Raw genomic sequence first — 27,186 nt, forward strand, 5'->3', positions numbered from 1 at the left:
AAATGCCCTAAAATCTTTTTTGTAATGTATTTTGTTAATCACTATTACCTTCATCCTGACTGCCCCTCTGCTCTGTATGACAGTCGAAATGGTCTCCTGATTGGATGCTACAGCTGTCACTCAGAGTAGAGGGGAGCAGTTTTGAAGCTACGTACAACATGTGATTGCAATGCAAAACTAGTAAAATATGAAATAAACTAGACATATTTGGTACTGCCATAATTGAATAACCTGCAGAATAATGCTGTTATTTATACTACACTGCGCATTCAATAAAAATTAAGATTAATCCTGTATTTACGATTTTTCTCATTCTACCCACCCAAAAACACTTCCATAACTACAATACTGAATAGTTCCATTAAAAAAGCCCTCCTATGGCTATATGATGAAATTAAAAAAGTTATGGCTCTTGAAATCCTGCAATGAAAAAGCTAAAACTGCATCCTGAATACACAAATATTATTTGCATAAAACTGTAGGGTTGGCCCAAAAATCAATTTGCGGATGGGCCCCGAGGCCCCCCAGTCCAAAACTGTCTCTATGTATGTTTTTGTGGTCTTTTGTGATGAATCAACTATGCCAACTATATACCGTATTTTTCGCCCTATAAGATGCACCGGCCCATAAGACGCACCTAGGTTTCTGAGGAGGAAGATAAGAAAAAAAATATTTGGAACCAAAAGGTGTGCTTTTGGTGGGTTTTCAGCTAATTGTGGTCTGTGGATGGCGCACTGTTATGGGGGATCTGTGGGTGACACACTGTTATGGGGGATCTGTGGGTGACACACTGTTATGGGGGATCTGTGGGTGACGCACTGTTATGGGGGCTCTGTGGGTGACACTTATGGGGGATCTGTGGGTGACACTTATGGGGGATCTGTGGGTGACACTTATGGGGGATCTGTGGGTGACACTTATGGGGGATCTGTGGGTGACACTTATGGGGGATCTGTGGGTGACACTTATGGGGGATCTGTGGGTGACACTTATGGGGAATCTGTGGGTGACACTTATGGGGGATCTGTGGGTGACACTTATGGGGGATCTGTGGGTGACACTTATGGGGGATCTGTGGGTGACACTTATGGGGGATCTGTGGATGGCTCTTATTGGGGTCTCTGGATGGCACTGTTATGGGGATCTGTGTATGACAGTTATGGGGGGGGATCTGTGGATGACACATATATAGCATCTTATGCTATGTGTCATCCACCGATCCCCTCCATAACATTGTCCCTGTAGTGAATGACCCTCAATACGGGGGGTGGGGGACGCATCTGCTTTTATAATGACAGCGGGGCCCGTGCAGTGACTGTATTCTACTACACGGGCCCCGCTCACTGTATATTATCATATCTGTAATAGTTAATTGTTATGTATATAATCGGGTAATCAGCGCCTGTATTACTTACAACTACAAGCGCTCGGTAGCAGAGAGGAGGGAGGGGGCAGGCAGGGAGGACAGGCGCTGGCAGCGTGAGTCACCACGTCATGCGCCCACGCCGCCTGCTTCATTCATAAAGTGGGCGGCGCAGGCGCGTGACGTGGTGACTCACGCTGCCAGCGCCCGTCCTCCCGGCCTGCCTCCTCCCTCCTCTCTGCTACGTGCACTTGTAGTTGTAAGTAATACAGGCGCTGATTACCCGATTATATACATAACAATTAACTATTACAGATACGATTAAACAGTGAGCGGGGCCCGTGTAGTAGAATACAGTCACTGCACGGGCCCCGCTGTCATTAGAAAAGCAGATGCCGGCCCCCAGCCCCTCCTCCCTCACAGCTGATACACCCGCCGCGCGGCATCGCAGCCGGTGTATCATTGAAAATTCGGCAAAATCGCAGCATTCGCCCCATAAGACGCACTGCTATTTTCCCCCCACTTTTAGGGGGGAAAAAGTGCATCTTATAGGGCGAAAAATACGGTATATCAGCAGTTGGGACTTTAAATATGGCACCCGCTCGCAAGTGCAGCAGGCACCAAAGCAGCCGGATGCCTGCTTTTTTAAACAGCAGGCACACTGGGCTAATGTATGCAATTGACAATAACATAATAACATGTGTGCACCGGGTCCCCAAGGTGAATATCGGGGGAGTCGGATGGTATGTACGGCACACTCTGACTGAGTGACGAGAGGCTGCTACACATTAGTTCCTATGGGGAGCCTGCCTGTAGCAGGGCTCAATAGAAACTTAGTGTAATTCTTATAGGCTCCAATACTAATGCATTGGAGTCTATGAGATGAGCAATCTAATGACTGCTTGTTATACAGGGAGTGCAGAATTATTAGGCAAGTTGTATTTTTGAGGATTAATTTTATTATTGAACAACAACCATGTTCTCAATGAACCCAAAAAACTCATTAATATCAAAGCTGAATATTTTTGGAAGTAGTTTTTAGTTTGTTTTTAGTTTTAGCTATTTTAGGGGGATATCTGTGTGTGCAGGTGACTATTACTGTGCATAATTATTAGGCAACTTAGCAAAAAACAAATATATACCCATTTCAATGATTTATTTTTACCAGTGAAACCAATATAACATCTCAACATTCACAAATATACATTTCTGACATTCAAAAACAAAACAAAAACAAATCAGTGACCAAAAAAGCCACCTTTCTTTGCAAGGATACTCAAAAGCCTGCCATCCATGGATTCTGTCAGTGTTTTGATCTGTTCACCATCAACATTGCGTGCAGCAGCAACCACAGCCTCCCAGACACTGTTCAGAGAGGTGTACTGTTTTCCCTCCTTGTAAATCTCACATTTGATGATGGACCACAGGTTCTCAATGGGGTTCAGATCAGGTGAACAAGGAGGCCATGTCATTAGATTTTCTTCTTTTATACCCTTTCTTGCCAGCCACGCTGTGGAGTACTTGGACGCGTGTGATGGAGCATTGTCCTGCATGAAAATCATGTTTTTCTTGAAGGATGCAGACTTCTTCCTGTACCACTGCTTGAAGAAGGTGTCTTCCAGAAACTGGCAGTAGGACTGGGAGTTGAGCTTGACTCCATCCTCAACCCGAAAAGGACCCACAAGCTCATCTTTGATGATACCAGCCCAAACCAGTACTCCACCTCCACCTTGCTGGCGTCTGAGTCGGACTGGAGCTCTCTGCCCTTTACCAATCCAGCCACGGGCCCATCCATCTGGCCCATCAAGACTCACTCTCATTTCATCAGTCCATAAAACCTTAGAAAAATCAGTCTTGAGATATTTCTTGGCCCAGTCTTGACGTTTCAGCTTGTGTGTCTTGTTCAGTGGTGGTCGTCTTTCAGCCTTTCTTACCTTGGCCATGTCTCTGAGTATTGCACACCTTGTGCTTTTGGGCACTCCAGTGATGTTGCAGCTCTGAAATATGGCCAAACTGGTGGCAAGTGGCATCTTGGCAGCTGCACGCTTGACTTTTCTCAGTTCATGGGCAGTTATTTTGCGCCTTGGTTTTTCCACACGCTTCTTGCGACCCTGTTGACTATTTTGAATGAAACGCTTGATTGTTCGATGATCACGCTTCAGAAGCTTTGCAATTTTAAGAGTGCTGCATCCCTCTGCAAGATATCTCACTATTTTTGACTTTTCTGAGCCTGTCAAGTCCTTCTTTTGACCCATTTTGCCAAAGGAAAGGAAGTTGCCTAATAATTATGCACACCTAATATAGGGTGTTGATGTCATTAGACCACACCCCTTCTCATTACAGAGATGCACATCACCTAATATGCTTAATTGTATAGGGCTTTCGAGCCTATACAGCTTGGAGTAAGACAACATGCATAAAGAGGATGATGTGGTCAAAATACTCATTTGCCTAATAATTCGGCACTCCTGTAGATCCCTAGGGGAACTATATACAAAGTTGAAAAAAATATATAGCTTTTTAAAAAATAATGAACAAAAAAAAAATATATAAAAATTTAAATCACCCCCTTTCCTCAAAATGAAAATAAAAAAACTTAAACAATTAAAAAAAAAACATCATGGCATCGCCACATGCAAAAACGCTTGTACTATTACAACATAACACTATTTATCTCATTTGGTCACTTCACCTCCCACAAAAAATGTAATAAAAAGTTATCAAAAACTCCTGCACACCCTAATGGTAAAATGGTATCAATAAAAAATACAGATCACCCTGCAAAAAATGAGCAGCTCCATACACATAAAAGTAAAAAAGTTATAGCAGTCAGAATATGCCAATGCAAGTTTTTTTTCAGTATTGAAATTCACGATTCACTGTGTTGTATCATTGTAATCATACTGACCCGGACAATGAAAGTAACAGGTCAGTTTTAACCGCATAGGGGAAGACTGCAAAAACAAAAACCCATAAAACTGTGGCAGAAATGTGTAAATTTATATAATTCCACCCAACTCATATGCAATATTAAGAGGTGCCATTAGAAAGTACACATTGTCCCGCTAAAAACAAGCCCTCATACGGCTTATATGAATGAAAAATTTAAATTATGGCTTTGGGAAGGCTGGGAGTAAAAAAAACGAAAATGAAAAAAAAAAAAAAAAAGGAAAATTGTCCAGTCATTAAGGGTTAAATGTCAGTTCACACTGAAAGGATAAGCTCCAATAAATAGTAACATTTTTTGCTGGCAAAGAATTTAAATACATAATATGTATTCTGTTGGAGAAAAAGAGAGTACGGTAATTGTGAATATATCTGAACACATCAGTTTTATTTCTTTAAACGACTTACCTCATAATCTAAAGTGAGAACAAGAGTCACATCACCATTGATGGAATTACAAGAGAAATAAAAGGAATCTCGTCCAATTACACCATAGGTCAGAGGATCATTGTCTTTATCTGTAGCCTCAATTGTGAAAACAATTGAACCTGTGAGAGAAAAACTCCCAGTGAAAATCACAAATTTATAGCTTTATGTAAAACATGATTTGTTAAACAATATTTGCATGATAGAAGATAGATAGATAGATAGATAGATAGATAGATAGATAGATAGATAGAAGATAGATAGATAGATATGAGATAGATAGATAGATAGATAGATAGATAGATAGATAGATAGATAGATAGATATGAAATAGGTAGATATGGGATAGATAGATATTAGATAGATAGATATGAGATAGATAGATAGATATGAGATAGATAGATATGAGATAGATAGATAGATAGATATGAGATAGATAGATAGATAGATAGATAGATAGATAGATAGATAGATAGATATGAGATAGATAGATATGAGATAGATAGATATGAGATAGATAGATAGATATGAGATAGATAGATATGAGATAGATAGATAGATATGAGATAGATAGATATGAGATAAATTGATAGATAGATAGATAGATAGATAGATAGATAGATAGATAGATAGATAAGAGATAGATAGATAGATAGATAGATAGATAGATAGATAAGAGATAGATAGATAGATAGATAGATAGATAGATAGATAGATAGATCGATAGATAGATAGATAGATATGGGATAGATAAATATGAGATAGATAGATAGATAGATAGATAGATAGATAGATAGATAGATAGATATGAGATAGATAGATATGAGATAGATAGATAGATAGATATGAGATAGATAGATAGATAGATAGATAGATAGATAGATATGAGATAGATAGATATGAGATAGATAGATAGATAGATAGATATGAGATAGATAGATATGAGATAGATAGATAGATAGATAGATAGATAGATAGATTACCTTAATATGTATAGGACCTTAATATGTATAGCTTGGAAGAAAGAAGAGACAGAGGGGATATGATAGAAACTTTTAAATACATAAAGGGAATCAACTCGGTAAAGGAGGAGAGCATATTTAACCCTTTCACGACTGCAATCTGTATATATACGTGATAGCTGCACATGCCCCGTGCAGCTACCACGTATATACACGTTCTGGCAGCTCTTTAATCCAAGCGCTGCAAAGCGCTTGGATTTAAGCTTCTGCCCCTGTCCTGCTGCTGTCACGGACAGCATACAGTGCGGTAATGCCGGCAAGGGGCCAATCAGAGTGGCCCCTTGCCGGCAATCGATCCGATTGGTTAGTCTGTGCAGACTAACCAATCGGATCGCGGCAGTGTTAAAATGCCGGTTTCAGGCTCTGATCTGCGCTCTGCAGATCACAGCCTGAAATCGGTAATGTGTCCTGAAGCCCCCTCTGTGCCCCCTCCTTGTTCATGTCCTGCCCCCGATGCGGTCCTGCCCCGATCTGTGCCCCCTCCTTGTTCTTGTCCTGCCCCCGATGCGGTCCGCCCCCTCCTGCACCGATCTGTGCCTCCTTCGTGTCGATCATCTTATCCTGCCCCCCCGAAGCGGTCCGCCCCCTCCTGCCCCGATCTGTAAGTAAAATGCTGCCCCCCCTCCCCCGTTTCCAGCGCTGCCCCCTGCCCCCGATGCGGTCCCCCTTGTGTGTGTGTGATGGCGGCGGCTCCATTCCTGAGCCGCCGCCATCAGCAGCGTGTGTCAGCTCTATGCTGACACTGCTGTAACCCCATAGATGCCGCAGTAGCGGCATCCATGGGGGTAATAGAGGGAGGGGGCCCCCTCTCTCTCAACCATCAGGGCTGCTGCGATCGCAGCGCCCGATGGTTGCCATGGCAACCGGACGCTTTGCAAAGGCGTCCGGTTGCCATGGTATAGGCGTCCAGTGCTGCCACCTACAGGCATCTGATTGTATTATACTTTGCAATGCAAGAGCATTGCAAAGTATAGTACAACCATCAGCCCCACTGGATCTTCAAGATCCAAAAGGGAACTGATAAAAAAAAAAGTGAAAATAATAAAAGTAAAAATAAATAAATAAAAATGTAAAAAATAAATTTCCTTTTCCTATAAAAAAAACCCAAACAAACAGAAAACCACACATATTAGGTGTCACCGTGTCCGTAACGACCATTTCTATAAATATATCACATCATCAACCCCGTCCAATAAACACCATAAAAAATAAAAACGGTGCAAAAAAATAAGCCATTTTTGTCACTTTACATCACAAAAAGTGCAACACCAAGCGATCAAAAAAGGCGAATATACCCCAAAATAGTACCAATCAAACCGTTACCTCATCCCGCAAAAAATGAGCCCATATTTAAGACAATCGCCCAAAAAATAAATAAGCTATGGCTCTCAGACTATGGAGACACTAAAACATCATTTTTTTGGTTTCAGAAATGCTATTATTGTGTAAAACTTAAATAAATAAGAAAAAGTATACATATTAGGTATTGCCACATCCGTAACGATCTGCTCTATAAAACTGTCACATGACCTAACCCCTCAGATGAACGCTGTAAAAAAAAACAAAAAAAACCTGTTCCAAAACAGCCAATTTTTTGGCCACCTTGTCCCATAAAGTGTAATAATGAATGATCAAAAAATCCTATGTACCCAAAAATGGTACCAATAAAAACCTCAACTCTTTCTGCAAAAAATGAGCCCCTGCACAAGACGATCGGTAGAAAAATAAAAAACATATGGCGTTCAGAAAACCAATCCAGCAAAATCTGCCTTCCAAAAACCATGCGGCGCTCCTTCCATTCTGCGCCCTGCCGTGCGCCCTTACATCAGTTTACGACCACATGTGGGGTGTTTCTGTAAACCGCAGAATCAGAGTAATAAATATTGAGTTTTGTTTGGCTGTTAACCCTTAATGTGTTAAAGAAAAAAATGTAATAAAATAGAAAATCTGCTAAAAAAGTGAAATTTAGAAATTTCATCTCCATTTTCCTTTAATTCTTGTGGAACACCTAAAGGGTTAATAATGTTTGTAAAATTGGTTTTGAATACCTTGAGGGGTGTAGTTTCTACAATGGGGTCATTTATGGGGTTATCCACTATGTAGGCCCCACAAAGTGACTTCAGACCTGAACTAGTTCTTAAAAAGTGGGTTTTGGAAATTTTCTTAAAAATTTTAAGAATTGCTTCTAAACTTCTAAGCCTTCTAACGTCCTAAAAAAATAAAATAACATTTCCAAAATGATGCCAACATAAAGTAGACATATGGGGAATGTTATGTAATAAATATTTTATGAGGTATCACTTTCTGTTTTAGAAGCAGAGAAATTGAAATTTAGAAAATTGCAAATTTTTAAATTTTTTGGGTAAATTTGGGATTTTTTTTTTAAAAAAGGAGATATATATTGACTCAAATTTATGACTGTCATGAAGTACAATGTGTCACGAGAAAACAATCTCAGAATGGCGTGGATAAGTAAAAGTGTTCCAAAGCTATTACCACTTAAAGTGACGCATGTCAGATTTGTAAATTTTGACCTGGACACTGGGGCATCAATGACCTTTGGTCATGAAAGGGTTAAAAGAAGAAAAACTACCACAAGAGGACACAGTTTTAAATTAGAGGGGCAAAGGTTTAAAAGTAATATAAGGAAGTATTACTTTACTGAGAGAGTAGTGGATGCATGGAATAGCCTTCCTGCAGAAGTGGTAGCTGCAAATACAGTGAAGGGGTTTAAGCATGCATGGGATAGGCATAAGGCCATCCTTCATATAAGATAAGGGCCGGGGGCTATCCATAGTATTCAGTATATTGGGCAGACTAGATGGGCCAAATGGTTCTTATCTGCCGACACATTCTATGTTTCTATGTTTCTATAGATAGATAGATATGAGATAGATAGATATGAGATAGATAGATAGATAGATAGATAGATAGATAGATAGATAGATAGATAGATAGATAGATATTAGATAGATAGATATTAGATAGATAGATATTAGATAGATAGATATTAGATAGATAGATAGATAGATATGAGATAGATAGATAGATAGATAGATAGATAGATATGAGATAGATAGATAGATAGATAGATAGATAGATAGATAGATAGATAGATAGATATGAGATAGATATGAGATAGATAAATAGATATGAGATAGATATGAGATATATAGATAGATATAGAGGAGTCCCAGGAGTAAGCAGCACTAAGCATGAACTCCTGAGTTTTCACCAATTTATACCTTGTAATGAGCAACCTGTAAGACAAAACCTGGAAAATACTGACTCCATGGATGACAGAAACAAGGAGGACTAAATATCTCAGAAAATAAGGACAAAGAAGGATAAAAACAGGATTTTATTGATCAGACAAGAACTCTACCTATAACACAGACTACAAGCAACTGGGAGCATCAGACAGAACTGAGCATCTGAAGGCATCTAAAGGTAAGAGCACCGGCTCCATCACCTGTCTAATAGTCCTTCTAGAGAGCACACCCCATAGAAGTAAAGAATATGGAGAGCCTCCAGAAAATGGAAAACTACAATTTAGAAAATGATAATTTAGAAAAAAAAAGCTCCAAGAATATAACTGACCATAGGATAGAGCTGGGGACTGCAGTCTCAGACAGCAGAGGGTCAGACACCCAGGAGATCACATACTGTGAAGGCCAGAGAAGCACTCAAGCGAAAAAGGCCATAAAACATGCCAAAATTAGAGAAAGACCAGAAACCCTTTTCAGTGATTTTGCCTTAAAAGAAGAAGAAAAGAGAAAAACGAATGTGCTTTTCTATAGCCAGCAGCCCACCGCCTGGCACACAGCCCGATGCAGGCATTATAAGAATATCACCAGGTGTGGCATCAACAAGGGCCAACAGATCAGGGTAAAAGACCCACAAAATGACAATGACGTCACACTCACCATCAACGTGTACAATAATGGCACCATAGTCATCCAGGGCACTAAGGACAACCTCGGCCAGTTTGAAGATATCTTCCCTCATATCAAAGTCCAGGCCCAAACCTACAAAGAACTGACTAAGAGCAGTGATGATCCTAAATCTACAGAGACAACCACCAGAGACCCCCTAACCCCTACAGAGAAAACCACCAGAGACACCCCTTCAGCCCCATGTCCTAATTCCTCACACCCCTCCCTAGAGATCCTCAGAGATTGCTTATCTCAGCTAGAAAGAGACTTTATACACTTTAAAGAGAAGCTTCAAAGAAATTCTGGTGACAAAAATGCAAATGACCAAGTAGCTGAAGAGATAACCAGACTGAAGTGTGAACAGGCCTCAGCCCTGCAGGAAATAAGAGGTAAAATACAAGAACTGCAGCAAGAAAACACAGAACTGAGACGAGAGATAGAAATACTGAAATCCCAGACTTATCCCCTAATCAAGGAGAGCAACCTAGGGAAAGAAGGGTGTGAGAACCAAATGAAAGCCAGCAGCCATGACACCAATACATTAATAAACTGCCAAATGGAATTAATAGAAGATGAGAGCAAAGCAAAGAACAGCAGAGTAATAAAAGGGGGGCCAGATCTGACAACCCCGAAAACACAACCACAACAGACCCCAACAACAGAGCCAACCATTACCAGAATCCTAACACAGCAGCTTCCTACAAGACGCCCAAGCAGCAGGCCAGACACGGACATGAGCAGTAAGCCACAGTGCCCTGATACTGTTCTGATTATAGACTCCAATGGTAAATACTTGAACACAAAGCGACTTTTCCTAGGAAAAAGAGTCAGTAAAATTCGCTGCTCTACTATCGAACAAGACGCAGCCATCATCAATAATCCATATTTCATCAAACCCAACCACATTATCATACATACAGGCACCAACAACCTCCAGGACCAGCACCAGCAGATAGCAGGACAACTGAGCCAGCTAGCAGGGACGGCACAGCAGAAGTTCCCCAGCTGTAAAATCATCCTGTCATCTCTGCTCCCAAGAAAGGACATCCCTGAACACATCATCCAGAGCATCAACACAGATCTGGCAGCTAAAATCAGCGCCATGCCAGAAATCACCCTGGCACAACACCCCTCCATAAACAATCATCACCTATATGACAATAAACACCTCAATAACCAAGGAGTCAGCCTTCTAGCCAAAGAATTCAAAGACATAGTGCTCAACAGAGACCCACGGCCCAGACCCCACACAAGACAAAAGCCAATGGAAAAGTCACCAACAACAAATAGACCTGAAACCTCATACCCTCCTCAACAAACTGGAAATGGTGACCTTTACCCAAAATATGGCCATCAGAGGCACAAACCATGGAGGAATCCACCTGCCTCACATAGAGTAATGCAGAGCAGAGACATTGAGGAGATAAAGACCCTGCTCAGCACTCTAAACTGCTAGAATATGGCCACCAGTCTATAATCCAGCTTGTCCTACACAGGGCAGCTCATTACAAGGTATACGGACAAACAATGACATCTCTTATTGTCAGCAGCTGGAACATTCAGGGCCTGAACGCTTCAGCCTTCGGATGTAAGACGCACGATCCAGACTTTACCCAAAGACTAAAAAACATTGACATACAGATCCTCCTAGAAACATGGTGTCACGGGGTTCCGAAGGTGCACTCGGTCCCCCATTGCCCGCAGAACTGTTGCTTAGCTTTTGGAGTGAGGTTCTGTGTTTGACCTCATTCCCAGGGCGGCTTTACTAGCTGGGTGGCTCCCTGCTCCTAGTCTGCCTTGAGCGCCGAGCTGATCACTCGGTGCTCGACTGGTTGGTCTGTCGGTCATGTGATGCTGGCCACGTCACATGACCCTCACTCCCCACTATAAATACAGGCAGCCTGCTGGCTACAGGTTGCCTGTTAATTTCTAGGCTCCTGGCTATTTGTTGGACTACTGAATATTTACCTGATCCTGTTCCCTGACGATCCTCTGCCTGCTCCTCCTGTACTGCGCATACATCCTGGTATTGTGACCTCGGCTCCCACCTGACTACTCTCTTAGGACTCCTCTTGTACTTCGCTACTCTCCTGGTATTTGACCCCGGCTTCTCCTGACCATTCTTTGCTTAATCCGTTGTACTGCGTAGCTCTCTTGGTTCTGACCCGGTCCGTTCATGTTCCGTATTTTGTCACGTCTGTCTTCCCTGCACATATCCTAAGTTAGGGATTGCCGTCCAGTTGTCCCCTGTCATCAGGACTCGTGAGGCAAGTAGGCAGGGCCAGGGGTGAGGGTGGAGCGCAGTGGTCACTACCCTTCCCCCTGTGTGTGTGTGGACGTGACCGTTACACATGGACTAAGACAGAGAATACATCCCTGGTGCCCACCGGATACAGGGAGATCTCTGTCCCTGCTCTGAAAAACAAAAGCATCAAGCTGGGCCGAAGCTCAGGAGGAATATTAGTCTGGTATAAAGAGGAGCTCCATGAGCAGATCAGACGGGTAAAGAGAGGAGACAGCCACATCTGGGTAAGGATAGCCCGCTCCATCCTCACCTCTCCGGCTGACGTCTACCTCTATGCAGCATACATAGCTCCATCAGAGTCTCCATACTTCAATCCCGACAGCTTTGAGATCCTACAGAGGGAAGCCGCCCATTTTCAGGCCCTGGGCAACGTTCTCATCTTTGGAGACCTCAATGCAAGAACAGGGAGGGAGAGAGACTACCTGACAACTGACGGAAATGTCCATATATTCGGAGCAGACACTGACTGTGACAGCTCAGTGCACACCGAGAGGAACAGCTATGACAGCACAGTAAACAAAAGTGGCAGAACATTGCTGAACTTATGTCGAAGCCTCGAACTTCATATTCTCAATGGCCGCACCAAGGGAGACTCTCTTGGTAGATATACCCTAAACTCCCATGTAGGCAACAGTGTGGTAGACTATGCCATCACAGATATGGACCCCAAAAATGTTGGTGGCTTCATAGTCACCCCACAGGCACACCTGTCAAACCACAATCAACTGCTCCTATTCATAAAATCCACAAGTAAACTACCGGCACAAACATCTCAGCAGACCGGCCTCTTTAACCTACCTCCATCTTTTAAATGGTCCAAGATGTCAGCTCCAAAGTATATGGAGACCATAAACAGCGCAGAGATCCAGGAGATGCTCCATAACTTCCATAGGAAAGTGTATGAGCTGAATCCAGAAGGAGTAAATCTCGCGGTAAGGGACTTTAAAAATATACTTTGCACCATGGCGGAAACGTCTGACCTCAAAAGATGCAACAAAAGGCCAAAAAAGCAACAACCCAGTGTAAAGATATAAGGAAGGCGCTAAGAATGGCCTCAAATAGGAAACACCAAGATCCGAACAACCCCAGTCTGAGGGAAGCCTACAACAACATACAAAGGCAATACAAAAATACCCTCAGAAAGAAAAAGCAAGGCAACATGTCAACCAAGCTCCACCAACTCCAAGATGCTCTCCAGGACAACTGCTTCTGGGAACTATGGAAGCAGATGGACAAAACCAGCAAGAACACCAACCTCCACATCCAAAACAGCAACATCTGGCTCCAGTACTTCAAGGATCTTTACAAAGCCATCTCGAGGAAGGACCAAAGCCCAGAGCAAAAATAAATCATGAAAAAGCTGAAGGACATGGAGGAAGAAATCCAAGATTTCCAAAACCCTCTAGACACACCGATCACGCTGCAGGAGATAACAGAGAGGATCTCAATGATAAAGAGTAAAAAAGCCAGCGGCCCAGATGGGATCCTTCCAGAAATGATCAAATACAGCCCGCCAGGAATCCAGGCCACATTAGTAAAACTCTACAATGTTGTGCTGAGTGCCGGCTACTTCCCCCAGAGCTGGAACCAAGGCATCATCACCCCCATACACAAGGGCGGAGACAGGTACGACCCAGCCAACTATAGAGGGATATGCGTCAGCAGCAACCTGGGAAAACTCCTCAGCATTATCCTGAATAAGAGGATCCTCAGCTTCCTCACCCAGCACAACATCCTCAGCAGAAACCAAGCAGGCTTCATACCAAACCACCGCACCACGGACCACATCTACACCCTGCAGAACCTCATCAAGAGCCATGTCCACAATACAAAGCATGGAAAGATCTATGCCTGCTTTGTGGACTTTAAGAAGGCCTTTGACTCAGTGTGGCATCCGGGCCTATTCCTGAAACTTCTTGAAAGCGGAATAGGAGGAAAAACACATGATGTCATCAGAGGTTCCTACACTGAGAACAGATGCAGCATGAAGGTAAATGGGAGGAGAACGGCTTATTTTCGGCAGAGCCGAGGAGTCAGACAGGGCTGCAGCCTCAGTCCAACCCTGTTTAACATCTACATCAATGAGCTGGCGGCGGCTCTGGAGTCCTCCACAGCGCCTGGTCTCACCCTCCATGACACTGAGGTGAAATTTCTCCTTTATGCAGATGATCTTCTGCTACTATCGCCAACTGAGAAAGGTCTCCAAGATAACCTGAAAATCCTGGAGAAGTTCAGTAACACGTGGGCACTGCCCATCAATCCAAAGAAAACCAACATCATGATATTCCAGAAAAGAAACCGAAAAGCAGCCGGGCGACCTACCTTCCTGCTAAACAACTGTCCAATTTCAGAAACCGAAAGCTACACCTACCTGGGCCTAGAAATTAGCCAATCAGGGAGTTTTAAGAAAGCCATGGAAACACTGAAAGACAAGGCGAGCAAAACCTTCTATGCCATCAGAAGGCGTCTGTATCACCTTAAAGCACCAGTGACCGTCTGGCTAAAAATCCTTGACACCATCATCGCCCCGATCCTCCTGTATGGCAGCGAAGTCTGGGGCCCAGACATATACCCAGACCGGGCAAAGTGGGACTCTGGGCCAACAGAACTATTCCACCTAGAACTCTGCAAACACTTTCTCCAGGTCCACAGGAGCACCTCAAACAGTGCCTGTCGAGCAGAACTGGGCAGATTCCCACTCTACTTTGCTGTCCAGAAGAGGGCGCTATCATTCAGAGCCCATCTTCAGTGCAGCAGTCCCAGCTCCTACCATCACAAAGCCCTGCTGCACCAAGAAGCCCCAGAAAAACAAAGCACCCTGCAACAAGTCACCCAAACCCAGCCTGCCCAAGCCACCAACCAATATAGCCTGACAAAGGGCGAAATCCAGAGGACGATACACAAGAGCAAAGAAGAGTATATCAGCGTCTGGAGGAACGACATAAGAACATCACAGAAGCTGACAGTATACCAGAGCCTGCAGAGGGAGTACAAACTGGCCCCATATCTGGAGAAACTCCCCAATCCAAAAGATTGACAGATCTTGAGCCGCCCACAGCCTGCTCATTGAATCCGGGCGTCACCGACAGAGGTACATGCCCAGGGAGAGCAGACTGTGCCAGCAGTGCGACCAGGAGACTGTGGAGAATGAGGCTCATTTCCTGCTGCGGTGCCCCAAATACTCAGCAGTGAGGGAGACTCACTTCAGGAGACTGTCTGATCTCTGCCCAGACTTCACCTCCATGGAGGAGGAAGAGAGACTCTCCATACTTGAACTTGAACTTGGGTCAATTATGGCATCTGAGAATGTAGATTTAGTGGCTGTTACGGAGACATGGTTTAATGAAAGAAATGACTGGGACATAACCATACCAGGGTACTCTTTATACAGAAGAGACAGAGAAGGCAAGAAAGGAGGAGGAGTGGCCCTGTATGTGAAAGATAGCATTAAATCTAACCTAATACAAGTTGGTGAGGCCAACATAGAGTCAGTTTGGGTTACGTTGCAGTTTGCTAACCATGCAGTAACTCGTGTAGGTGTGATATATAGACCACCTGGTCAAGTTAAAGAACTAGATGATCTACTAGTTGAAGAAATAGCTAAAATGACAATGAAAGGAGAAGTTATCATTATGGGAGATTTCAATCTTCCAGATATAAACTGGAAAACCAAAATAGCAAGTTCTACCAGGAGTACAGATATTCTAAATTCCCTACTGGTGTTATCTCTACAACAAGTGGTTGAGGAGCCAACCCGGAGGGAGGCCATTTTGGATTTGGTATTCACAAATGGGAATTCGGTATATGATGTCATTGTAGGCGAAACCTTGGGATCTAGTGATCACCAGTCAGTGTGGTTTAATATAAGAACTGTGAAAGAGTCCCACCACACAAAAACAAAAGTTTTAGATTTTAGAAAAACAGACTTTTCAAAAATGAAATTAGTCATAAATGAGTCCTTATCAGACTGGAACGGATTACATGGAGTCCAGGAGAAATGGGACTACTTAAAAGGTGCATTATTGAAGGCAACAGAAAATTGCATTAGACTTGTCAGTAAAAGCAAAAAAAGGAGGAGACCACTGTGGTACTCAGCAGAAGTGGCCCAAATCATTAAAAATAAAAAGCTAGCATTTTGTAATTATAAAAAAAACCAGAGCAATGAAGATAAGGAAATCTACAAGATTAGGCAGAGAGAGGCCAAGCAAGTTATAAGAACTTCTAAAGCGCAGGCAGAAGAAAAACTAGCTCAGTCTATGAAAAAAGGGGATAAGACATTCTTCAGATATATAAATGAAAAAAGGAAATTAAAACAAGGAATAACTAAATTAAAAACAAAGGACGGAAGGTATGTAGAAGAGAATAAAGGGCTAGCCGACTGCCTTAATGAATACTTCTGTTCAGTCTTTACAAAAGAAAAAGGAGAAGGACCTCCACTAGAAAGAATGACTAATAAATCGTTGGATGCATGTATCTTTACAGAGGAAGATGTTCTAAGTTTGCTGTCTAAGGTGAAGACAAATAAGTCACAGGGGCCTGATGAGATACACCCAAAATTATTAAAAGAGCTTAGTGGTGAGCTGGCAAAACCGTTAACAGATTTATTTAACCAATCATTAGTAACAGGAGTCGTCCCGGAAGATTGGAAATTGGCAAATGTCGTGCCCATTCACAAGAAAGGTAGTAGGGAGGAATCGAGCAACGATAGACCAGTGAGTCTGACATCAATAGTAGGCAAATTAATGGAAACCCTATTAAAGGATAGGATTGTGGAACATCTAAAATCCCATGGATTGCAAGATGAAAAACAACATGAGTTTACTTCAGGGAGATCATGTCAAACAAATCTTATAGATTTTTTTGACTGGGTGAATAAAATAATAGACGGTGGAGGTGCAGTAGACATCGCATATCTAGATTTTAGTAAGGCTTTTGACACTGTCCCACATAGAAGACTTATCAATAAACTGCAGTCATTGAGCATGGACTCCCATATTGTTGAGTGGATTAGGCAGTGGCTGAGTGACAGACAACAGAGGGTTGTAGTCAATGGAGAACATTCAAAACAAGGTCATGTTACCAGTGGGGTTCCACAGGGATCTGTACTGGGACCGATTTTGTTTAATATCTTCATAAGTGATATTGCAAAAGGCCTCGATGGTAAGGTTTGTCTTTTTGCTGATGACACAAAGATATGTAATAGGGTTGATGTTCCTGGAGGGAAACGCCAAATGGAAAAGGATTTAGGAAAACTAGAAGAATGGTCAGAACTCTGGAAACTGAAATTTAATGTGGATAAGTGCAAGATAATGCACCTGGGGCGTAAAAACCCAAGGGCAGAATATAGAATATTTGACACAGTCCTGACCTCAGTATCTGAGGAAAGGGATTTAGGAGTAATTATTTCAGAAGACTTAAAGGTGGGAAGACAATGTAATAGAGCAGCACGAAATGCCAGCAGAATGCTTGGATGTATAGGGAGAGGTATAAGCAGTAGAAAGAGTGAAGTGCTTATGCCGCTGTACAGAACACTGGTGAGACCTCACTTGGAGTATTGTGCGCAGTACTGGAGGCCATATCTCCAGAAGGATATAGATACTCTAGAGAGAGTTCAGAGAAGAGCTACTAAACTAGTACATGGATTGCAGGATAAAACTTACCAGGAAAGGTTAAAGGACCTTAATATGTATAGCTTGGAAGAAAGAAGAGACAGAGGGGGTATGATAGAAACCTTTAAATACATAAAGGGAATCAACTCGGTAAAGGAGGAGAGCATATTTAAAAGAAGAAAAACTACCACAAGAGGACACAGTTTTAAATTAGAGGGGCAAAGGTTTAAAAGTAATATAAGGAAGTATTACTTTACTGAGAGAGTAGTGGATGCATGGAATAGCCTTCCTGCAGAAGTGGTAGCTGCAAATACAGTGAAGGGGTTTAAGCATGCATGGGATAGGCATAAGGCCATCCTTCATATAAGATAAGGGCCGGGGGCTATCCATAGTATTCAGTATATTGGGCAGATTAGATGGGCCAAATGGTTCTTATCTGCCGACACATTCTATGTTTCTATGTTTCTATACTGCTGGGGGAAGAGGAGAACACAGCGGCCACAGCAGCACAATATATTACTGCCTGCCATGGACTGAGAGGAGCCTGATATACCATGGACTCCTATACCTCCACCCTGTATATGTCCCCATCCCCCAACCCACCCAATTATTTCCCACTTGCTTTGGCAATGCTAAAATGTATTTAGTCCTGCCAATAAAGCTGATTTGATTTGATTTGATAGATAGATATGAGATAGATATGAGATAGATATGTATGAGATAGATATGTATGAGATAGATATTAGATAGATAGATAGATAGATAGATAGATAGATAGATAGATATGAGATAGATAGATATAGATAGATAGGAGATAGATAGACTGATACACTTAGGGTGCTGTCACATGTAGTAGCCACTGTATGGCTGTTGCACATCCAAACCGTGGCCGCAATGTGGTCAAAAGCAGGGAGGCTGCACAGATAACTAATGAAAGACATGGTAACAGCCTGTTGATTTTAATGGCAAACCACACAGCCATTACCAAACAGCTCTTCTTTAATTAGTAATTCATGAGACATTGGACACTAGAGCTGTCACTCAAAACAGAAGGGACGGGCTGGGAAGAATTCAGTGCAGAAAGTCATTTAACATAATGGACCGCCCCTTGAGCGCTCATGGCGTTGGGATGATTTAAACTTTTATTACTCTGCCATGCAACCTGCATGGGCATCCCATGAGACACGTTTGTCTTGTTCTCCCCATCACCTATACTGCCGTTAGCAGTGAGGGGTCAAAACAAGGTTCACCCGATGAAGGCCCTTGGTGGCTGTTTTCGGAACTGCCTGCTCCCGCTGACCGCACTTGTTTTCAGACTGGCTCGCGCACAGGCACAGGTAAGGGCTTACCTGTGCCTCGCCGGACTTGTGAAAAAAGATGGCAGCCCGCATGTGTTCGCGGGCGAACAATGCGAACTGGCCATCACTGTCAACCAGTACAGGTGATGCCAGTGGAGAATAGAGAAGGAAATGCATAGATTTGAGATATATAAATGCTAAGATCTAATTCATGTAAAAATTGTTTTATATTCTGCCAAATGTGTAGAGAAAGCCCGGGACTCCTGATTTATATTGTCTGCCTGCTCACAGAAGAACAACCTGCCAATCACTCTGAGTGGGCGGGCAAAAGAGGATTGACAGATAGTGTTGAGCAAACTTGAGCGTACACGGTTCTGGTTATCTAAGAATTCCGTTTTGGATTCCACAACCACAGACCATAAGTTATGGTCCGTGGTAGTGCAGTGTCACTCAGTGATGGTCGTGGGCCCCTGTATAACTTTGGGCATATGTATATCAAATGTATTGTAGTATCAAGCTGTAATTTCCAATAGCAGGATATATTAGTGTCATTGCATCTATTCACCCCTAGGTGGTGCTGGCACCCCATATATATATATATATATAGCTGAGGGAGTGCTAATGCAGAACGAAACAGTGGTAGAACAGTAAAGTAGAAGGAAGGAAGTTAATGGCCACTTTAGCCCCTTGGCCCTGATCAAGCTGAGGGAGTGCGGACTAAATCCTTACAGCTACCTAGCACAGACCAGAGTCAATGTCTGGATTTAGAGCAAGTCTAGTGGAGATAGAAGCAGCATTAGTTTATGGACTCCAGAGCACCAGTGAGCGGGAGAAGCCTAAAAGCTCCTGGACACAGCCAGACGACTAGGTGCAAAGTTGTCCATTACCACATGCCTCTATGGACATTGTGGACCTGAGTTTATGGAAAGAAAAAGGGGGTCAGTCAGCACATCCCAATGCGCAGGTGCGCGCTGAAACACAAAGAAAAAAAACACAATGCAACAGCACTCTGCAAACCAGATAAAGTACAATAATGCCATAGTAATAGAAAATAGTCTTGTGCTAATGCTACGCTTATTTAGTAAAATTGAGATTCTTGCCCAAGATCGGGCCCAAATCATTTTGTACAAAATGTATTTGCCAAGAAGCTAGTTTACTTGTAATTAGCACCAGAATATTTTCTATGACTATGGCATTATTGTACTTTACTTGGTTTGCAGAGTCCCCTGAGTTTATGGAAGCATCGTGTACAAAGAATGGAGCAGAGGTTTCTGCCTGCCGTTAGGGAGACCGCCCTGTGGATTGCTAATTACAAGTAAGAAGTTATAATATCCAGGACCTGATTGCTAGAGTGTGGACAAACTATAGACAGATATAGGGAGAAGGAGAACTCCTCAAGTTACAATTGCCAAGCCTGTTACAAGGATTACAGCTGAGATAATATTTGGTTTATTACTTTTACTATCTAAATGAACTGTACTGATGACTCTGAGGCAAGTTAGGCTACCTTCACACTGGTGTTTTGAATTCTGTTTGTGAGATCCGTTTCAGGGATCTCGCAAACGGTTCAAAACGGATCAGTTCAGCTCCAATGCATTCTGAATGGATAAGGATCCGCTCAGAAAGCATCAGTTTGGCTCCGTTCCGCCTCCATTCCGCTCTGGAGGCGGAGCCAAACAAATCCGTCCTGACTTACAATGTAAGTCAATGGGGACGGATCCGTTTTCACTGACACAATATGGTGCAACTGAAAACGGATCGGTCCCCCTTTGACTTTCAATGTAAGTCAGGACGGATCTGTTTTGACTTTGTTCTTCATAATGAAAACGGATCCGTTCTGAATGGATACAATCGTTTGCATTAAAGGTGCGGATCCGTCTGTGCAGATACCAGACGGATCCGCACTTAACGCAGGTGTGAAAGTAGCCTTATTAAGTAAAGGTTCCATTGCTTTCAACCATTGACTCCTCATCCTTTCTACCACCTTCCTTTGCACCTAACGGTGCTGGCGTCACGAACACCAGGGATCCTGCCTCCAAGGCACCTAAAACCACATTCCATCAAAGGGCACCTCAACCACCTGGACAACAGAGTGTGCCCCGAAGCAACTAGTGCTGTCCTTCCCTTCACTGCACACCGGCCCAGGGAGCGCTGCTAACCGTGAGTAAAACTACTACTATACCCATCGGCCCACCGTAGCTCACGTGTTGCCTCTGCGGCCTGGTCGCTGCAGTAGCGGAATCCATAACGGAATTCTTAGATAAGCCAAACCCCAACCTTGTACGTCAAACTTGAAAACACAAGTTCGCTCATCCCTATTGACAGACTTTCTCCCGGCAGAACTGAATACTGCCCTCAGAGCCACCAGTGTAAGCAATGGCATGATATTTGACATATTCACTGCTGATGAGGTTCATATTTCATAAAGAACTGCAATAATTCTTAGCAATAATTTACTATGCAAAATGTTACTCACCAACAGGTGTATCTTCTGGTAACAGAACAAACGGATTTCCTCCAATAACAGGTTGATTGTTTGCAGCGACTGAAAAACAATATTTACCTCTTATATTCTGAAGCAATGGAAGACATAATGCTATGACAAGATATACTAGATAAAATAGCATTGCATGGAAATATACTGCATAATAAGGAATATTCACACCATAGCACAATTCAACTTTTTGCAGAAAAAAATGGGCCTCACTTTTCAAATCTGTCTAACATTAAAAAATGGGCCTTGTTGCCCACAGCAACCAATCAGAGCTTGGTTTTCATTTCTTAAACCCTGGAAGCACTGGAAAAACGAAAGGCTGTATTAGATAGGCAGATCACACAGGTGATTGTCGAGTGGGAAGCGTTCCTGTTTGTTAGTGGAGGAGACTGCTGCGGTTACTTGCAGAGATCTCCTCCACAGCATGTGGAAAAGTGATCGTTATGCCATCGCTTGTCCCCATACTGAATGATTGTTTGCCGGCAGCAGATCCTGATTACACAGCACGATCTGCCGCCTGAAAACAATGATTTTTAAACTTGTTGAAAGATTACAATTATCCGATGAAAGAGCAAACCGGTAATCGGCGGCAGTATTACACTGCCAGAGTATCACTAACGAGCGTTACTACAAATGCACGTTAGCAATGATCTGACAGTCTATCCGTAAATCTAATACACCCTTAAGGCTATGTTCACACAGCTGGTTTTCACTCCTGCCACGGTTGTTCAGTTTGGATGCTGCTGACCTACCTGCAGATTAGCTCCATTGAATGGAGCTAAACCACGTATGGGCACCCACCATGTCATCAAGCAGATATAAACCGCTAGCCATGCAGACTGCTGCGCTGCCTTCCAATGAAACCAATGGCAGCAGATACCACATGGCTGGAGCTGGAATTTTGTCACTGAGTCTATGCCGAACTTCTGGAGACATAAACTTCCGTTTGGAGGGGCCCTTAGGCTGCACTGTGGTTGGCTGCTATGAGAATTTTTTATGTTAGATACATTTTGATAAATGGGGCTCAATATGTGGTTGAACCATATGGGGCTTGTTTTTTTGCTAAAGATTTGTATTTTTAACCTCTCATAAACAACTTTTTGCAAATTTCATTGTTACTTGAACCTTAGAAGAACTTTTTAAATTTTCCGTTTTTTCATTTTAGTTTTTCACTTCCCGCCTTACCAGAGCCATAACTTTTCTATTTTCGTTCACATCGCCTTATGAGGGCTTGTTTTTTGTGGGATAAGTTGTACTTTCTAATGGCACTATTTAACATTGCATATGATGTAGTGGGGAGCTGGAAAAAAATCCAAATGAGGTGCAATTCTGCCACAGTTTTGGGGGGGTTTATGGCGTTCCCTATATGATAAAATTGACCAGTTACCTTCATTCTCCATGTCAATACAATTATAATGATACCACACTTGTATAGTTCTTCTCTCATTTTAATACTGAAAAAAAGAAAACGTGAAAAAAAAATTGGGGTTTTCAGCACCATTTTCTGATCCCTAACTTTTGTAGTTATGTGTACAGAGCTGTATGAGGACTCATTTTTTGCAGTGCGATCTGTACTTTTCAGTGATACTATTTTGAATTGTGTGTGACTTTTTGATCAATTTCTATTACATTTTATGGGAAGGTGAAGTGACAAAAAATGGTGATTTGGCCATTTATAATATTTTTTCCATTACGCCATTTGCCGTATGGGATAAATATTGTTATATTTTAATAGTATGGGTGTTTTCAGATGCAGTGATGCCTAGAATATTTTTTTATTTTATTTATTTTAATTTTGGGGAAAAGGGGGTGATTTGAACGTTAATATTTTTTTAAATATTTTCGATTAAAAAAAAACTTTTTTTTTAACTTTTTTTTAACTTTTTTTTTTTACTTTTTTTTAAGCCACCCTAGCAATAGCAATCTCTCGTCCTCATACTATGGAGGTGATTCCTGCATTTAAATGCAGCGCTTCACCTCCACTGAGTGAGCAGCCAACTGTTGGGAATCAATGCTTCATTCCCGACAACCTGCTGCTGCTCATTGTGTCTAAATTCCCCTTAAGATGTGCAGTACCCCAGAATTGTGGGCACTACTATTCTGTTTCTTTAATTGTTGCGTAATTCTTTTATTGCTGCATTATTATGTGTATTTCAATGCTATTTAATTAATGTGAGATGTACCATGTCATTTCGTTCATCAGGGGAGGTAATGGTTGGCAATGGCTGGTTATAACAGGGTTAGCTACCCTGTTCCACCCCTCCTGGTAGAGAGGGCGGTACCGACTTCCTGTCAGGAGGGGGAAGACTAGAGGTAGTTCAGTCTTGTCTAGAGAAGAGTGCAGAGAGGAGAGGGGATGTGAGATGTCCTGTTCTGATAGTGGGGGATTAGGGAAGTAGCTTATAGAGCAGCACCTCCAGAGTTGGGAAGTAGCTTGCAGAGCACCGACTCTGTGGAACCACTTCAGAGAGTCAGGCTCCAGATATCCCTCTCCTACCGGAGAGTTGGGAAGTAGCTTGTAGAGCACCAACTCTCAAGAACTGAGGGAAAGACTCAAGTGAAGCCTTGAGATTCCAGACAGCAGAGTGAACTGAAATATCGCTTTTACAGACACTGCTGTGAGTTGAGGGACTACGGCTAAAGACAACCGTCACCAGAATACCACTAGGCCAGCAACATCTGCATATTAACAAGTGCAGAACCGTAGCCATCCAGCCTGCCACCATATCTCCTCAGCTGTTGCAAGAGAAGAATTGCAGCAAAGCCTGCTGCTACTGTATGTACTTCAAGTTCTATGTTGCATTTAGTAAAAAGGACTTTATTACATTTAACTCTGGCCTCATTTTTCAGTATTATTTTCAGTACAACTTTCACTGCAACAGGCCCCAGGAGCAACGGCTTGAGGTAGGACGCTGTGCCACTAAAACACTACATCAGGGTGACTACCACTCCCGTCCTCAACACCGGCTCCCACAGGGGCTTGCTGCAGATGACTCTGGGTTTGGCCAATGCCGGGAGAATCTGTCTCACTGCATTGTGCCAGCTATAAGATTTGGTGCAGGAGGGATAATGCTATTGAGGTTGTTTTTCTAGGGTTCGCCTAGGCCTTTAGTTCCAGTGAAGGGAAATGTTAATGCTTCAGCATACCAAGACATCTTGGACAATTGTATGTGCAGCGAGCCCCCGTGGTGCCAGTGTAGAGGATGGTAGTGGTAATGGTCCTGATGTGATGTTGTAGTGTCACAATGTCCTACCTCAGGCCATTGCCTGGGCTTCGTGGTAGTGAAAGTGTAGACTGAATAATGAGGCCAGAGTTTAACTTAACAAGTCTCTTTTTTACTAAGTGCAATTTAGAACTTAAAATACATACAGCAGCAGGCTTGAAGTGCAATACTTCTCTGGCACCAGCTATAGAGTTATAGTGGCTGGTTGGATGGCTGCAGTATTGCAATTTGGTGATGATGGCCTAATGATTGTTTGGTGATGAATGGCTTGGCTGCTGTCACTCACCTTGCAGCAGTGTCCATAGAGGCTGAAGTAGCAGTTCACTCTGCTGTCTGTAATCTTCTCTTGAGGCTGTGGTTAGCTGTCAGTCTGGCAGGAGAAGGAGATCTGGATACTGGACTTTGATATAGTTCTTAGGGGTTGGTGCTCTACGAGCTACTTCCCAACTCCCCCACGATCAGAACAGAACCTCTCACATCCACTCTCCTCCTAGCATTCTATTAAACTCCCTCACTATCATGGACTTCCCCCTCTTGGCAGGACCTGCCACTCCTACCAAGAAGGTGGGAACCAGGTGGTTAATCTTTGTTACAGCCAGCCAGGGCCAACCATTACCACCCCCGGCTGGATAAAATTACATAACATTACATATAATAATGCAGCAATTCAAGAACACAATAGTAGTACCCCCAGGTCTGGGGTACTACATATTCTTCCAAGTTTGTGGGAATGGTTTGGGGAAATACTTTCTCTGTTACAGCATGAATGTGCCCCAGTGCACAAAGCAAGGGTCATAAAGGAATGGTTGGGTGATTTTGGTGTGGAAAAACTTGACTGACCCATACAGAGCCCTGACCTCAACCCCATCAAACACCTTTAGGATGAACTAGAAGAGAGATTGCAAGCCAGGCCCTCTCGTCCAACATTAGTATCTGTCCTCACAAATGCTCTTCTGGATGAATGGGCAAATAATTCCCACAGACGCACTCCAAAATCTTGTAGAAAACACTCATGGAAAAGTGGAAGCTGTTTTAGCTACAAAGAGGGGAGCCAACTCCATATTAATACTTATGGATTTAGGATCGGATGTCATAAAAGCTCCTGTAGGTATAATATGTGGGTGTCCCAATACTTTTGTCCATATAGTGCAGGTGCAGTACAAAATAGTCCTGTATCTCAGGATCCATAAATCGGGGCTTTATATTCAAACAATTCCATACATAATAAGTGGTTGCAAAAAGATATAAACAATGTCAATGCATTTTGAACAACTTCCATGTCCTTACTCGTGGCAGTACTGGGTTAATATTCTCAGGCTCTTTAGGTTACCAGGGTGATGGACCAGGTCTGCACCACTGATTAGTTGGTTGAGGAGTCTAGTCTAGCAGTTTCCAAGGAAAGACATCTATGAGACAATTCCTGTATACCAGGCCCAAGTCCAGAGAACCTCTGTCTCTGAGACCACAGATGTCAAAGGAACAACTCTACTACCAGACATCTTAGAAGGTCCAGACGGGCAGCTTCAGAAAGCAAGGTATTCGCTTGTTTATGGCATAACAGACTTTGCTACAACTACCATCATTGTTGTTGCCCATCCATCACTATTTAGAAAGTAATCTCTGTGATATACTTTGGAACTGTGCCTCTTGGTGCTATATGTACTACCATCCTCAATTTAGTAAAGAAAGACTTTATGTATTGCAATCAAAGGGCCTGGTTATTGTTGATTCCATAACTTTTCAGCCATTTTGCAGTCCTGCCTTGCACTCTGCCAAATACCCTAAGGGTGCTGCCACATGTCATGGCTGTGCTGCGTTTGTGGTGCGGCAAACATAACTGCTTTTGTTTGCCGGCAAATGGAAAACACACAGCAAAACTGGATTATATTATACAAAATAGAGTTACATTAATGTAATTTATCTGCTTTTTAAAAACTGAATGTTGGTTTTTTATGCATTTTTTGCCGCATCCAAAACACAGCAAAGCCCAACGTGTGACAGCACCAGAAACATCCAGAATGTGCCCCAAGGGAAGAACGGGTACACCATCCAGTCACTGCACTGCCCCAGAAATAGCCAGAGGGGAGATTGCCACTGGGAACTGTGAGTTCTAATAACACCATCATAGCAACCACCACTCCTCTTATCCTCTCCTCCCCTCTGGTTTGCTGCATATGTGAATGAGAAATGTGAAAATTACATTGGAGTGCACCATTTATTGCACTGATATAGTTAAAATAAAGGTGGAAGAACTACAGTGCATGAACAACACATGACAGCTGAGGTCATTGATTCTTAAAATGGGGACTGAAAGCCTCGGAGACCGGGCCTGCAGCCCTGGAACAGGAGGACCAGGAGGTGTTTTATGAGCACCTATTCATCCCTGAAGGCTTTAAAAGATCCAGCAAACTCTTTTAAAGGGGTTGTCCAGGATTAGAAAGACATGGCTGCTCTCTTCCAAAATTCTGCTAGAGCAATCTTAAAGAGGTTGTCCAAGTTTATAAAGCACAAGACTGCTGACTAGAGCTGCGGCACTGGAGACAGAAGGGGCTGAAATGGTGAAT

General features: G+C 42.8%; 1 protein-coding gene across 2 annotated transcripts in view; it reads right to left on the reverse strand.

Annotated features, from left to right (window-relative positions):
• The window catches only part of CDHR2 (cadherin related family member 2), a 235,202-nt gene that overhangs the window by 170,822 nt on the left and 37,194 nt on the right, over nt 1-27,186 (reverse strand). For both annotated transcript variants that reach the window (XM_040406756.1, XM_040406746.1), the window contains exons 3-4: nt 21,381-21,449; nt 4,718-4,857 (exon numbers count right to left, since the gene is read on the reverse strand). In XM_040406756.1, the coding sequence (XP_040262690.1) occupies nt 4,718-4,857; nt 21,381-21,449 (209 nt within the window). The remainder of the gene's footprint in view (nt 1-4,717; nt 4,858-21,380; nt 21,450-27,186) is intronic.

Source organism: Bufo bufo, chromosome 1, assembly GCF_905171765.1.
Source record: "Bufo bufo chromosome 1, aBufBuf1.1, whole genome shotgun sequence".
Lineage (NCBI taxonomy): Eukaryota > Metazoa > Chordata > Amphibia > Anura > Bufonidae > Bufo > Bufo bufo.